Below are 16,611 nucleotides of genomic sequence, written 5' to 3' on the forward strand. Positions count from 1 at the left end.
TTAGGTGCGAAGCTGAAGGGCAGGACCTCCAGGGTAACAATCTCAGGATTGCTACCTGTGCCACGTGCGAGTGAGGCGAGGAACAGAAGGATTATACAGATCAATACGTGGCTGAGAGGATGGTGCAGGAGGGAGGGCTTCAGGTTTTTAGATAATTGGGCTCTGTTCCAGGGAAGGTGGGATCTGTTCCGACGGGATGGTTTACACCTGAACTGGAGGGGTACTAACATTCTTGCAAGAAAGTTTGCTAGTGCTGCTTGGGGGGGTTTAAACTAAATTTGCAGGGGGCAGGGATCCAGAACGTGAGAGAGGATAGCGAGATGAAGTATAAAGGACAGGTGGGGACTACACGGTTCTGGAATATTAAGTGTGAAGTAGAGAAAGGTGAGGCGGAACGAGTGATAAGGAGGATACATGTGCGGAGGGATCGACTGACAGAGCATGGAGTTAAATGTACAGGAAGAGTAAGCAAATTTAAGAAGGACAACAAAATTCAAGGGGCGTATAGCCCAGTGAGAGTCCGGGGAGCTGGGTTATGCACAATAGGCAGCGATTTAAACAGAGAGAGGAGAAATGGGTTAAAAATTCTATATCTGAATGCACAAAGTGTCAGAAATAAGGCGGATGAGCTTGAAGCTCAGGTGCGAATGGGTAACTATGATGTTGTTGGGATAACGGGAGACATGGCTGCAGGGGGATCAGACCTGGAAATTGAATGTACAAGGGTGTACATGCTATCGAAGGGACAGAAAGGTGGGCAGAGGGGATGGGGTGGCCCTGTTGGTGAGGAATGAGATTCAGTCCCTTGCAAGGGGGAACATAGAATCAGGAGAAGTAGAGTCAGTGTGGATAGAACTGAGGAACAGTAAGGGCAAAAAGACCCTAATAGGTGTTATCTACAGGCCCCCAAACAATAGCATGGATATTGGGTGCAAGTTGAATAGGGAGTTAACAATGGCATGTGGCAAAGAAAATGTCGCAGTAGTTATGGGGGATTTCAACATACAGGTGAACTGGGAAAATCAGGTTGGTACTGGACCCCAGGATAGGGAGTTTGTAGAGTGCCTACGGGATGCATTTTTGGAGCAGCTAGTACGAGAGCCGACCAGGGATAAGGCTATTCTGGATTTAGTGTTGTGCAATGAACAGGATTTGATAAGTGATCTTGAAGTAAAGGAGCCATTAGGAGGTAGTGACAATAATATGGTATGTTTTTATCTGCAAGTTGAGAGGCATAAGGGCAGATCAGAAGTGTCAGTATTGCAGTTGAACAAAGGAGACTATGCAGCCATGAGGGAGGAGCTGGCCAAAATTGACTGGTTGGATATCCTAGCAGAAAAGACAGTGGAACAGCAATGGCAGGTATTCTTGGGAATAATGCACAAGGTGCAAAATCAGTTCATCCCCCAGAGAAGGAAGGATTCAAAGGGGGGAAAGTGGCCACAGTGGTTGACAAAGGAAGTCAGAGATAGCATAACATTAAAAAAGAAGTATAACAGAGCTAAGGTGAGTGGGAAGACGGAGGATTGGGAAATTTTTAAGGAGCAACAGAACTTAATTAAAAAGGCAATACGGGAAGAAAAAATGTGGTATGAATGCAAGCTAGCTTGGAATATAAAGTTTTTTTAGGTATGTGAAGAGAAGGAAGATAGTTAAGAACAATGTTGGGCCCTTGAAGAATGAATTGGGAGAAATTGTTATGGGAAGCAGAGAAATGGTAGACGAATTTAATAAGTACTTTGGATCTGTCTTCACTAGGGAAGACACAAGCAATCTCCCAGATGTATGGACGGGCCAAGGACATAGGGAAACAGAGGAACTGAAACAGATTGACATTAGGAAGGAAACGGTGATGAGCAGACTGATGGGACTGAAGGCTAACAAATCCCCAGGTCCAGATGGTCTGCATCCTAGGGTACTAAAGGAGGTGGCTCTGGAAATTGCGGATGCATTGGTGATCATTTTCCAATGTTCCTTAAATTCAGATCAGTTCCTGAGGATTGGTGAATGGCTAATGTTATCCCACTTTTTATGAAAGGAGGGAGGGAGAAAACAGAGAACTATCACCCTGTTAGCCTAACATCAGTAGTGGGAAGATGCTAGAGTCCATTATTAAAGATGAAATAGCGGCATATCTTGATAGCAGTGATAGGATTGGGCCGAGCCAGCATGGATTTACCAAGGGCAAATCATGCTTGACTAATCTATTGGAGTTTTTCGAGGATGTAACCAGGAAGACAGACGCGGGAGATCCAGTGGATGTGGTGTACCTTGACTTTCAGAAGGCATTTGATAAGGTACCACATAGGAGATTGGTGGGTAAAATCAGAGCTCATGGCATTGGGGGGAGGATATTGACATGGATAGAAAACTGGTTGGCAGATAGAAAGCAAAGGGTAGCAGTGAATGGGTGCTTCTCGGAATGGCAGGTGGTGACTCGTGGGGTGCCACAGGGCTCGGTATTGGGACCACAGCTGTTTACGATTTACGTCAATGATTTAGAGGAAGGCATTGTGAATAACATCAGCAAGTTTGCTGATGATACTAAGCTGGGTGGCAGTGTGACATGTGATGAGGATGTTAGGAGAATTCAAGGTGACTTGGATAGGCTGGGTGAGTGGGCAGAAACTTGGCAGATGGCATTTAATGTGAATAAGTGTGAGGTTATTCACTTTGGGAGCAAGAACAGGAAGGCAGATTATTATCTGAAGGGTGTGGAGTTAGGTAAGGGAGAAATACAAAGAGATCTAGGAGTACTTGTTCATCAGTCTCTGAAGGTGAATGAGCAAGTGCAGCAGGTAGTGAAGAAGGTTAATGGAATGCTGGCCTTTATTACAAAGGGAATTGAGTACAAGAGCAAGGAAATCCTTTTGCATTTGTACAGAGCCCTGGTGAGACCACACCTGGAGTATTGTGTGCAGTTTTGGTCTCCAGGGTTAAGGAAGGACATCCTGGCTGTGGAGGAGGTACAGCGTAGGTTCACTAGGTTAATTCCTGGGATGTCCGGACTGTCTTATGCAGAGAGGTTAGAGAGACTGGGCTTGTATACGCTGGAATTAAGGAGATTGAGGGGGGATCTGATTGAGACATATAAGATTATTAAGGGATCGGACAAGATAGAGGCAGGAAATATGTTCCAGATGCTGGGAGAGTCCAGTACCAGAGGGCGTGGTTTAAGAATAAGGGGTAGATCATTTAGGACAGAGTTGAGGAGGAACTTCTTCTCCCAGAGAGTTGTGGAGGTGTGGAACGCACTGCCTCAGAAGGCAGTGGAGGCCAATTCTCTGGATGCTTTCAAGAAGGAGCTAGATAGGTATCTTATGGATAGGGGAATCAAGGGTTATGGGGACAAGGCAGGAACCGGGTATTGATAGTAGATGATCAGCCATGGGAGACTTCCAGTACAGCTCATGGAGTGAAGTCGTGTTCTTGACTCGCTCCATTACCTCTGAGCTTTATCCTATTATCAGCTACATTTAAGCTAACTTTTAAGGCAACGATTTTTACCATACCTTGCAGCAGATTGCTATTATATATTTGGACGCTTTTAAGGTCTGCTATGTCTAAGAACTGGAAAGACTGCAAACCTCCGGTTAGACCGAAAGTTACCAACCGCCCTCCGATTGAACCAGCGGTAACTATGCAAGCTATATCAGAGCTGATTCGTGTGGAAATTTCAACTACTATATCGGATCTGATTTGTGCGGAAATTTCAACTAAACTGCAGAAAATTATCGATGAAATTGATAAAGTGAAAACATCTATCACGGAACATCAGACTGCTATATCTAATCTCCAAGTATCCACGCAACAAAATGAACTCAAGATGGGGAAAAGTGAAGAAACAATTACTGTAATGAAGAAAAAACTTGACTTTCTGACCTTTAAAAATTCTGACTTAGAATGCAGAATGCGACGACAGAACATTCCAATTATTGGTATTCGTGAAGCTGCTGAATCTGATGACCCTATAAAGTTTTTCTCTCAACTTTTAAAAGATTCATTTCCCACCTTATTTCCTGATCAACCACCACTATTGGATCAGGCTCACAGAGTCCCATTATATTCGCCTAAGTCAGATAAACCTCGGCATGTTATTTTACAATTTCATTATTTTCAAGACAAGGAGAAGCTGCTTCGCTTTTCTCGTCCTAAAGGTTACATTGATTTCTCGAATCTTCGCTTTCGATTGGTGGAAGATTTTAGAAAACAGGTTCGTGATCAACGTGTCCGTTACAGATCTGTGATGTCGGAATTCTACAAGATGGATTTAAAACCAGTGTTGCCTTATCCCACACATTTGAGGATTCGATTGTCTGATGGGTCTTCCTGTCTTTTCGACTCTCCATCGGAAGCCCAGAGTTACCTGGATCAACTCTTGCCTTCAACATCTTAATCGCACTATTAAATCATCTCTGTTTGATCAGAGGCAGTTAATCTGTTGGGTTTAATTTTTTTTGCTTTATATGAGGGCAGAAAAGGTTTTTTCGGTTTAATTAATATGGTTGCCAAACTCTTTTTTTTAAACTGCGTCATTCCTTTCTTCTTCCCTGGAGATTCTGGGCGGCTATTACCTCAGCATCATTTTACGTATATCCCTGGAGGCCTTAAACTTTGTAGTTTTCAAATGTACTTTTTGTAGTTTTCTTGGCTAGTCTATGTTAATATTTCATTTTCTTGTTTAATTATACAGTCTGTTGTAGGTTAACGGTTTTCTTTATATGTACCTGTTTTTTCTTTGTACTATATCATTTTCGTTTTAATTGGAGTACTTTTTTTATTCCTTTACTGTTTTATAAGTTCAGCTGATCTTTTTATATATACACTTTTTTTTAAGAGCGTCTATCGGAAGTCATGGGGGTAGCTCTAGTGCTCGTTTCCTTCTGGCTGGTCTATCTTAGATTTAGCTTTGGGGTTACGGGGTGGAGGGGTGGGGGGCTTCACTTTTTAGTTTTTCTTTCTTCTTGGGCTACTTATATTACCGAAGTATTGGTCGCGTTCTCTTTCCCGTTATCTCTTGTTTATTCTGTTCCCTTTCCGGGTTCGTGGGTCGAACCTATTGTCAATCCTCCTTTATTTGAGGGTTGACTTTAGGGATTATGGAGCCTACTATTAATTTTGTCTCTTGGAATACTAACGGTCTTAACCATCCAATAAAAAGGAAAAGTCTTTAAAGTATTCCGGAGACTTAAAACACATATTCTATTTTTACAAGAGACTCATGTGCGGAGAGGGGACAGATTACGTTTTTTTAAGTTCTGGAAGGTTCAACACTTCCATTCGAATTCCAACGCTAAAATTCGAGGAGTTTCTATTTTTATAGATCCCTCAATCACTTTTGTACAACACGATATTATTTCTGATCCAAATGGTAGATTTCTATTGGTTAGTGGTTTACTTTTTAATAAAAAGATAGTTTTGGTTAACGTCTATGCTCCCAACATGGACTGTACGGAATTTTATAAATCATTATTTAATTTGTTCCCGAATTTGAATGAGTTTTCACTAATCTGGGGTGGGGATCTTAATACTTGTTTATCCCCATTATTAGACCGTTCGGCTCCTTTACGGACTCTACCCAATAAATCTGCAACCTTGATTAATTCATTTCTCTCAGATTCTGGGTCAACGGACATTTGACGTTTTTTGCATCCTCAGGAAAAAGATTTTTCTTTTTTTTCACGTTCATCATTCCTATTCAAGAATTGATTATTTTTTTATTGACTCTCGTCTTATTTCTTCAGTGGTTAAATGTGAATATGACTCTATAACCATTTCGGATCATGCTCCACTTAAGCTTTCTATTAAAATATTGGCCAATACACAAAATAATAGACAATGGCGTTTTAATTCGCTGTTGCTTCAGGACTCGGATTTTGTTAACTTTATGAATGAACAGATTGATCTCTTTTTTACAATTAACTGTACAGAGGATACATCCATGAACACCCTTTGGGATACTTTTAAAGCTTATATTCGTCGTCAGATCATCTCGTATTCTGCTGCTTTGAGGAAGAGGTTGAAGGAGGAGGAGCTGGTTATTGTGGACAAGATTAAGGAAATTGATAAGAAATATGCTACAGCTCCCTCTGAGAAGTTGTATAAACAAAGAACTGAACTTCAAATGGAACACAGTTTATTACTTTCGTCCTCGATTGCAAACCAATTAATGAAAACAAGAAGCGAATTTTATATACATAGTGACAAAGTTGGTGTTGGCTAATCAGTTGAAGACTAACTATACTAAATTTCAAATTAATCAGATTTATAATCAAAAAGATCAACTGATATTTGATCAAGCTGAGATTAATCAATCCTTTTTTGACTTTTATTCCTCCTTATATCAATCAGAGTCTCCATGAGACTCTAAAGACATATGTATGACTTTTTAGATAACCTAGATTTCCCTAACATTTCACATGATATATCTTCTATGTTAGACACTTGCTTTACCACTGATGAGATTAAGAATGTTATTTCTTTCTATGAACCCGGGGAAAGCTCCTGGTCCTGATGGGTTTACCGCGGAATTTTATAAATTTTTTACTTCCTTATTAATCCATTGGTTATTCAGGGTTCTGGAGGCCTCATTAAAACTCGGTAAACTTCCCAAATCCTTTTATAGAGCATCGATCTCTTTAATATTAAAGAAGGATAAAGATCCTGCTCAAAGTGCATCTTATAGACCAATATCCTTATTAAATGTTAACTCTAAAATTTTTTCTAAATTATTAGCAAACAGATTAGAAAACGCACTTCCTTATATTATCTCCGAAGACCAAACGGGTTTTATTAAAGGTCATTACTCTTTTTATAATATTCCTGCACTGTTAAACATTGTCTATACCCCATCACAAAATGATCCTGAATGCGTCATTTCCTTAGACGCTGAAAAAGCCTTCGACAGAGTCCAATGGCCTTACTTATTTAAGGTGCTTGAAATGTTTAATTTCAGCCCGAAATTTATATCCTGGATCATTCTCCTATGGCCTCAGTTCGTACTAACTCTTTAAACTCACCTCTTTTTCCTCTTTTTCAAGGTACCAGACAAGGTTGTCCTCTTAGTCCTTTATTATTTGATATTGCATTAGAACCTCTTGCAATTGCTATTCGAGAATCCCCAAATATTATTGGTATAACTCGTGGTTTAAAGTCTCATAAAGTATCACTTTATGCTGATGACTTACTTTTATATATTTCTAATCCTCAAAAATCTATTCCTGCTGCTTTAGATTTATTAGCACAATTTAGTCTTTTTCCAGGTTATAAGTTAAATCTCAGTAAGAGTGAATTTTTCCCGATTAATAAGCAAGTTCCCCTATGCCAGAACCTCCCGTTTAAATTGGTTAATAACCATTTTTCATACCTTGGGATTAAAATTACCTGTAAACATAAGGATTTATTTAAGACTAATTTCCTACCCTTAATTGATCACATTACTCAACTTTCATTTAAATGGTCTCCACTTTATTTAACTTTGATTGGTCGTATTAATGCTGTTAAGATGTTTATTCTGCCAAAATTTTTATATGTATTTCAGGCACTACCGATTTTTGTTCCAAAATCCTTTTTTGACAAAGTTGACTCTAAAATTTCTTCATTTATTTGGCAAAATAAAAACCCGAGACTGGGTAGAATACATCTACAGAAAGCTAAGAGAGATGGAGGTTTGGCATTACCTAATTTTAGATTCTATTATTGGGCAATTAATATTCGACACATGAAATTTTGGTTACTTGACCAAGATACACTATCCATTCCTAAGTGGGTAGTATTGGAATTACAATCTGCTCAAGCTTATGCACTTGGCTCCATTTTAGGTTCTCCTCTTACTTTCGATTTGAAACGCCATAAACAGGTTTGTAACCAGATAGTTAAATATACCTTACGTATTTGGTTTCAATTCTGAAAATGTTTCAATCTTAATCAATTTGGGCTTGCGATTCCTATTTTAGGCAACATATTCTTTCCCCGCTCTTCCACGGACCGTGCCTTTCAAATTTGGAAGACTAATGGTATATCACAGCTTTTGGATTTATTTTTAGATGGCTCCCTTATGTCTTTTGAACAACTATCTAACAAATATAACTTACCAAGAATACATTTTTTTAGATATCTCCGAGTTAGAAATTTCCTAAGTACTATACTCTCTTCCTTTCCGACGTTACCTCCTACATATATTTTAGATACTATAATTAACCTTAACCCATGTCAGAAAGGTGTAACGGCTATTATTTATAATACTATCATGAAACTTAGGAAAGCTCCATTCGATAAGATTAGGTCAGATTGGGAAAAGGAATTGGGCTTTATTATCTCGGCGGATGACTGGGCGCATAGTTTACAACTAGTCAATACTTCCTCTATCTGTTCCAAACATTCCCTAATTCAGTTTAAAGTTGTTCATAGAGCACATATGTCTAAAGATAAATTAGCTCATTTTTATTCTCATATTAACCCTCTTTGTGACAGATGTCATGGGGAGATAGCCTCCTTAACTCATATGTTTTGGTCCTGTCCTACTCTGGAAACTTTTTGGAAAGACATTTTTAATATTATCTCAAAGGTATTGAATATAGATATTTCTCCCCATCCTATTACTGCTATCTTTGGATTACCTAAAATTTCCAGTAATCTTTCCCCTTCAGCCCGTAGAATGATTGCATTTCTTACTTTAATGGCGAAAAGATGTATTTTACAACATTGGAAGGAGATTAATGCCCCAACTACGTTCTTTTAGTTTTCTCAGACGATACTATGTTTAAATTTGGAGAAAATCAGAAGTAATCTTTATGATACTTCAGTTAAATTTGAACAGACCTGGAGATATTTTATTCAACATTTTCATTTAATGTAATTTTTTTTTCTCTTTGCCCATATTTACATTCCCTTCTTGCTTTTTAACTGTTTTTATTGGAGGTCGGGTTTGAGGACGTGATTGTTTTAAGTTGTTTAAGTCTACTTGATACCTAGTTAGCCCATTGCTTTGCTTTGCTTTTGAGATTAGTTCCACAGTGGGGTTTTTTTTGGGTGTTTTCTTCTTTTTATTGATATGTATGGGAAATTAGTACACCATTATATTACCTTATTTTATATTTAAACGGCACTGGTTGTACTAATTTTTTTTGTGTATTAATATCTCTTGTAAATTTATATTGCAACAGTGTATTAGTTTCTACATGGTTTACCTTTTGTGTACTAATTCAATGAAAAGATTTAAAAAGAGAAAGATGATCAGCCATGATCTCAGAATGGCGGTGCAGGCTCGAAGGGCCGAATGGTCTACTTCTGCACCTATTGTCTATATCACCCCCTGGCATGGGAACTGATCACTGGGCACTGCAGAAAGTGGTACAGTCATCCCAGCACATCTGTGGATGTGAACTGCCCTCCATTGAGGACATTTACAGCAGCAGGTGAATAAAGAAGGACTTGAAGATCATCAGGGACACCAGTCACCCCAACTATAAACTGTTTCAGCTGCTTCCGTCTGCCAAATGGTACAACAGCATTAAAGCCAGGACCAGCAGGCTATGGGACACCTTCTTTCTACAAACCATTAGACTCACAAATTCACATGCCTGTACATTGCAACAGAGTCATAACACAGAGATTTTTACTCCCACAGGTTGTGGGATGGATGTAAGATTTAAATAAATTCAATATTCAAATTCAATACTCATATATGGCTCACAGTGCACTTAAACCTCTAAGTTCCTGGGAATTCACATCACTGAAGACATCACCTGGTTATTCAATATCACCTCCCTGAATAAGAAAGGACAGCAGTGCCCCCACTTCCCAAGAAGATTGAGGCAAGCGAGGTTCCCCAACTCCCAACTGAACTGAATTTTACAGATGCACCACTGACAGCGTCCATTGAGAGATCATCAATGAGAAATGGCGGAACAGACTCGATGGACTGAATAGCCTAATTCTACTCTTATGTCTTATGGTCTCTTTTCCCAGGATGAGGCTTTCCTTTCTAGGACATCAGAAATGTCCTTCTTCAAAGAACAGCCTTTCCCCTTCTCCTCCATTGATGCTGTCCTCACCTGCATCTCCTCCATTTTCGTGATATCCAAACTACCTCCATCTTTCTGCCATCTTAACAGGGATAGAGTTCCTCTTGTCCTTACCTTGAACCCCAAGAGCCTCCACATCCAACACATCATTCTCTGCAAATTCGGGACCCTACCACCTAACACACCTTTACCTCCCTCCCATTCTCAGTGATCGCTCCCTTCCATGATTCCCTTGTCCGTTCATCATTCCCCACTGATCTCCCTCCTGGCACTCATCTCTGCAAGCAGAAATGCTAGACCTCTCATTCACCTCCTCCCTCACCTCTGCTCTGTGTTTACAAGGGAAAATTTGAATGAACTCCCCACTTCAGACCCCCACAATACCCCAGACTTGCCAGATCTCATTATAACTGTAACAGGCGTTAAAAAGCTTCTCGAGAAATTACAGCCTAAGAAAGCACCAGGACCTGATCAAATACCAGCTATGATTCTAAAGAGTTGTGCTTCCAGTCTAGCTCCCGTTTTGCAAAAGATATTCCAGAAGTCTATTGATAATGGGACATTACAAGACGATTGGTCGAAAGCGAATATCATTCCAATTTGTAAGAAGGGCCAGCGTACAAACCCGGGAAATTACAGACCAGTTTCACTCACTTCCATCCCTTGTAAAATTCTTGAACATATTATTCACAGTCACATTATGGACCATCTAGACAGACAAAATGCTCTTACTCACCACCAACATGGATTCCGTCAGGGCAGATCTTGTGACACGCAACTTGCAGGGTTGATCAATGACTAAGCAAAGATCCTTGATAATAGAAGCCAAGCAGACTTGATCATACTTGACTTCCGTAAGGCATTTGACACAGTCCCCCACCAGAGATTGCTAGGTAAGCTTGAACATGTGGGCACTAACAACAGCCTTCTACATTGGTTAAACATGTGCCTTACCAACAGACAGCAACATGTGTTTCTTCTTGAGGGGGCAGAGTCCCCTGAATCTCCACTAACATCCGGAGTGCCCCGGGGACCGTGTTGGGACCCTTACTTTTTCTCATTTACATCAACGACTTGCCAAATATAGTCAAGTCCAAAGTCAGACTTTTTGCAGATGACTGCATAATCTATTATGAGAGAAAAAATGACCAAGATGCTCAGCTGCTGCAAAACGACATTTATTCATTATGTCAATGGGAGTCTCAATGGCAAACGTCCTTCAACTCATCTAAATGTTATTCTATGCATGTCAGTCACCAAGTTAAGCCAATCAACGCGACACATGACATGAATGGACAGATTCTTGAAACAGTCACCCACCACCCAGATCTTGGTGTTGAAATTAGCAAGGATCTTAACTGGGCATGCCACATCAATCCGATTACAGCCAAAGCAAATAAAATGCTGGGTATCCTGAGAAGAAACCTCCACTCATGTAGTAAATCTGTCAAGGACATGGTATACAAGACACTCGTCCGTCCAAAGCTTGAGCACTGCACGGCCATATAGGATCCCCATCAAGCTAACAATAAGAAGTCCATCGAAAAAATCCAACGTTGTGCTGCTCGCTTTGTGTTAAACGATTACAGCAGGAAATCCAGTGTCACCAACATGCTCTCTAACCTTCAATGGGAACCACTTGAAAACCGACGTATTAAAGTACAATTAATTTTCATTTTCAAAGAAGTTCACAACATCACTCCAACAAACATCCAAATTCGTCACAGGGTCAGTTCAACTCGACAGCAAACTGGACCTCACATTTTGGAAACTCCTTCATTCAATAAGATTTCCTACCAGTACTCCCTCTACCCAAGATCAACGAGAGAGTGGAATCTTCTGCTGCCAGACCTGCGCAGTATTTCTGACATTAATATTTTTAAAAGATAGACTCAATCAAATCGATTTAGGGGACCTAGTCAAAAAAGCTTACTTTACAATTTATCTCCCACGCCGTTCACACCGACTGCACGTTATAACAGGCAGTGCTTGCGCAGTACCAAGCAGAAGCAGAAGAAGCAGAGGCATTCAGATCCCCAAACAGTCCTACCACGTGAGGCAACACTTCACCTACAAATCTGTTTGGGGCATCTTGCTTCTGTTTGAAGCATTGCTTGGTGCTTGGTTGTTGGTAGGTAGGGTTAATACCTGACATTCAAGAGCACTTGTGAGTTACGTTATGGCTGGACTTAGTCCTTAAACTGCTGGAGAACAGTGCAGAAAGAACAGGTGCTGTTTTCTCCCGGTAGGGATTAGTTTTTAGTTCCAAGTGCTCTTGCCACGTTTTGTCACCCTGCAACCTTATCCTTCAATCTCTTTGAATTATGGAGGACAGCATGTGTATAAATGTCTCTCTCCAGCAGACTTCATCATGATCATCATGACTCCAGTATTTCTACTATTTTTTAATGTTTCTTAATTGTACATATGATTTTTTTGGGTTCTATCGCTGAGCAGCAGTGAACCATCTGATTGGCCTATCAGAGTTCTCTTTGGGAACTAGTTGACTTGATCAGCATTTCTGATCTGGCTATTGTTCACGATTGCACTTAATAATTTTTTTTTAAATCTACCCAGTACTCCCAATGCTGCCTCTTCTACATTGGTGAGATACAATGTAGATTGGGGAGGGTGCACTTTGTCAAGCACCTCCAATCCATCCACAACAAGCAGGATTTCCTGGTGACCAACTATTTAAATTCCTACCCCCGTTCCCATTCTGACATGTCGGTCCATGGCCTCCTCTTCCACCAGGATGAGGCCGCTCTCAGATTGGAGGTGCAATACCTCATATTCCTTCTGGGAAACCTCCAACCTGATGGCGAGAACATTGTCTTCTTGCCCTTCTGGTGGCACTATTAAGGGGGCAACTTGGGCGAACAGTTCCAATGGAAATCTTCACACATTCCTGTTTTAGACTGCCACAGCCATGGACAATACAGTATGCAACATTGTTTAAGGTGTTTTAAAAAAAATCTATCGCTACTCAAAATTGACAAATCACAGACAGCAGTCTCGGTCACAACTGCAGTGCTCATTTAGGTCAGAGGATGCCACGCTAGATTAAAAATTCATTGAATGAAAAGAGGGTTCTGACTTCCACTACCAACTATTATGCTGACAAACATGGTTTCTGGAAAATGAAATCAAAGACTTCAGAGCAAGATTGCTGTACCAGAGGGGCATCAGGGACTGTTGTGTTTTATTGTCTTGGACACAGAGTCTTGGACATCCCCTGCCATTCTGGACATAGTATTACAGCTCGCTGGCTTCACGATTCACCACCAAGATAGGACTATTGAGTGTTTCAAAGGCAGAGTGATTAGTTCCTCATGGTGCACAAATGTAATGGTTCTGTCCCAGTCCTGCTCACACAATCTGTTCACTGAAAGCCGCTATTTCGTGCTAGCTAGGAATTGGCCCGTTTAAGGAGCATTGCAGCGCCCCCCCAACAAACCCACTAGCTGCCATTTAGCTGTTGACATCACCGTGCCTATAGAGTACAAATCTAGTGCGCTGAAAGCACGTGCTCTCTTTTGCTCTCTAAGTCACCGTGGACGATTTGCGAATGGTACCATGCTAACAGTGGAAGTGTGCTGTGGTAAGAGAGGGCCCGAGTGCACACCTTAGCTAAGTATTTGTAACTGGGTGTACTTGAATGGTTTACTGAATGTTTAATGTTCGTCTTGTCTTGTAAATAAATGGTTAACTTACTTACAGGTAGTGAGCATCTTCTGTCCGTACTCACTGAACCCGCAAACCTGATTTCACACAACACTGGTCTATACCAACGCTTGTGGGGCCTTGAGTACACAGAGCACATATCCATTTTGCTAATCCCTGCACAAAGACCACTGGTTAAACAAGTCAAACCAGTTTACAGGCAGATCAGGACCCGGTCATAAGGTGCCACCTCAGCAATGCAGGACACAGCACTTTGAAGCACAGTCTGGAGTATATACAGGAAGGCGTTACCTACAATCTTCACATTAATATTTACGAACGTGTACAGCTGCTGCTAAGTTAACAAATTTCATGACACGTGCCAGTGAAAATAAGATTATCACAGATTCTGATTTCTGAGGAGATTGACGCATGCAAGGCTCCCTTATCAACTTTCTACAGGAACAGCATCGAGATTGTCCAGTCTAGCTGTATCACTGCGTGATATGGAAGTTGCAAGGAATCAGACCACAAGACCCTACAGAGGATAGTAAAAAATTATTGAGAGGATCACCAGGGTCTCCCCCCCACCACCCCACCATTTGTGACATTTACTGGGGGCACTTGATACGTAGGGCCCAAAACATTGCTGCAGATCCCACAAACCATTTCATCAACTGTTGTCAGGAGAGAACTACAGAAGCATCGGGAGTAGGATTGCCAGATTGAAGCAGCTTCTTCCCGTAATTTATGAGACTAATGAATATCGAGACCACCAAGGTCTCATCACTAGGACAGTGAACTGTTTACTGGTTACCTGTGCCGCGCACTACATGTACTTTAAATTATATCTTAATAGCTTATTTGTGGTAATACTCTATTTCATGTGCTGTGTGTGACGTTATGTTTTATGAGTACACCATATTCCGAAGGAACGTTGTTTCATTTGGTTGTTTGTAAAGTCAGATGACAATAAACTTGAACTGAAAAGGATAAAGGGCACTGCCCCAACCATGACTGTGCACAACCTGTAACATGTTAGCTGGCTGCTGACTGGAATATTTCAGGAGAATAGAAATAACAATAAAGAAAAGTTATGTGGGTGCACCGCGGTCCAGAGGAACACCGTTTCATTTGGTTGCCTATGTACAGTCAGATAACAATAAACTTGAACTTGAAATGAAATTTAATGCAGACAAACGTGAGGTGTTGCACTTTGGGAGGACAACCAGGATGGGACTTACCTTCCAGAGGTTCTGAAGTCTGCCCCAAATTTAAGCTTTTTTAAGTCAAGGCTTAACACTTTTCTTTTTGCTGTAGCTTTTAATTAGAATCTCTTGCACTTTAACTTATCATATCTTATATATACTGCCTGAAATTTGATGTTTGATTTTTCTATCTTGTTCGATGTAAAGAACTTTGAACTGCCTTGTGTTTGTAAAGTGCTATACAAATTAACTTGCTTGCTTAAATAACAGGAACAGAAGCACTTTGAAAAGGGGGATAAGAAAAGCACTGGACTTATTGCGGAGCGGACTCGATGGGCCAAATGGCCTAATTCTGCTCCTATATTTTACGTGCTTATACGGTGAGCGGTAGAGAACTGGTGACTGCTATAGAACAGAGATACGCGAATACAGATCTAGAATTCCTTGAAAGTGATGTCACAGGTAGATACATAGGGTCGTAAAGAGAGCTTTTAGCACGTTGGCCTTCATAAATCAAAATAGAGTACTGGAGTTGGATTGTTGTATTAAGATCTTTTAAGACGTTAATGAGGCTTCACTTGGAGTATTATGTGCAGTTTTGGACATGTACCTACAGGAAAGATATCAATCAGATTGAAAGAGTGCACAGAAAATTTATAATAATGTTGTTCGGACTTGAGGACCTGAGTTATAGGGAAAGGATGAACAGGTTAGGTCTTTATTTCCTAGAGTGCAAGAGAATGAAGGGAGATTTGATAGAGGTATGCAAAATTATGAGAGGTAAATGAAACAGGTTTTTCCATTAAAGTTGGGTGAGACTTGAACTAGAAGTCATGGGTTAAGGGTGAAAAGTGAAATGTTTAAGGGGGACATGAGCGGGAACTTCTTCATTCAGAGGATGACGAGAGTGTGGAAAAAGCTGCCAGAAGTAGTGGAGGATGTAGGTTTGATCTCAATATTTAAGAGAAATTTGGATAAGTACATGGATAGAAGGCGATGGGCTGAGTGCAGGTGGATGGGACTAGGCAGATTAATAGCTCGACATGGACTAGATGGGCTGAAGGACCAATTTCTATGCTGTGGTGTTCTATGACTTTATAAGCAATTCACCTTTAGGAGCTTGTGCTAAATTCTGTACTTGGTCTTCCAAAATTTAATTTAACTTGATTTTTTAAATATATATTTCTTATTGTAATTTATAGTAGTTTTTTAAAATCATTATATATTGCAAAGTACTGCTGCCGCAAAATGACAAACTTTATGCCAATGATATTAAACCTGATTCTGTTTCTGTACATGGTCTTCCAAAATTTGTATCCATTAAACTGGCATTTCAGATATGGTGGAAAAGAGATTGTTACTACATTTGCAGTTTTATCAAAAGCACCATTTCCACTGACAGAACAGAACAGAAACAGAAGCACTTTGAAAAGCAGGATAAAAAAAAACACTGGATCAAGTCCTTACTTGTTGAACACTCGCTTCTCCAGCCTTGACCGAGTTGTATTATTCTCCTGGTTTAAGTCAGTGAGGTTCGGATATTTCTTCTTTTTTCCTTTTCCTTTTTTCCCTTTTCCTTTTTGTTCACATCTTGAGGAGCCAAGGTCTGCTCCTGTGGCAGCTTCAATGTCACGCATCAATTCTGGATCCCGCCAGTCTGCCAAGGAAGGAACATCATAAATTTCCAACAAGACTAGAAATGATACTTGCTCCTT

The 16,611-nt window shown here is 40.4% G+C and overlaps 1 protein-coding gene across 2 annotated transcripts in view; it reads right to left on the bottom strand.

Annotated features, from left to right (window-relative positions):
• The window catches only part of uvssa (UV-stimulated scaffold protein A), a 255,985-nt gene that overhangs the window by 139,221 nt on the left and 100,153 nt on the right, over positions 1 to 16,611 (bottom strand). For both annotated transcript variants that reach the window (XM_063047029.1, XM_063047028.1), the window contains one exon: positions 16,364 to 16,553. In XM_063047029.1, coding sequence (XP_062903099.1) covers positions 16,364 to 16,553 — 190 coding nt within the window. The remainder of the gene's footprint in view (positions 1 to 16,363; positions 16,554 to 16,611) is intronic.

This window comes from Mobula hypostoma, chromosome 4 (assembly GCF_963921235.1).
Source record: "Mobula hypostoma chromosome 4, sMobHyp1.1, whole genome shotgun sequence".
Lineage (NCBI taxonomy): Eukaryota > Metazoa > Chordata > Chondrichthyes > Myliobatiformes > Myliobatidae > Mobula > Mobula hypostoma.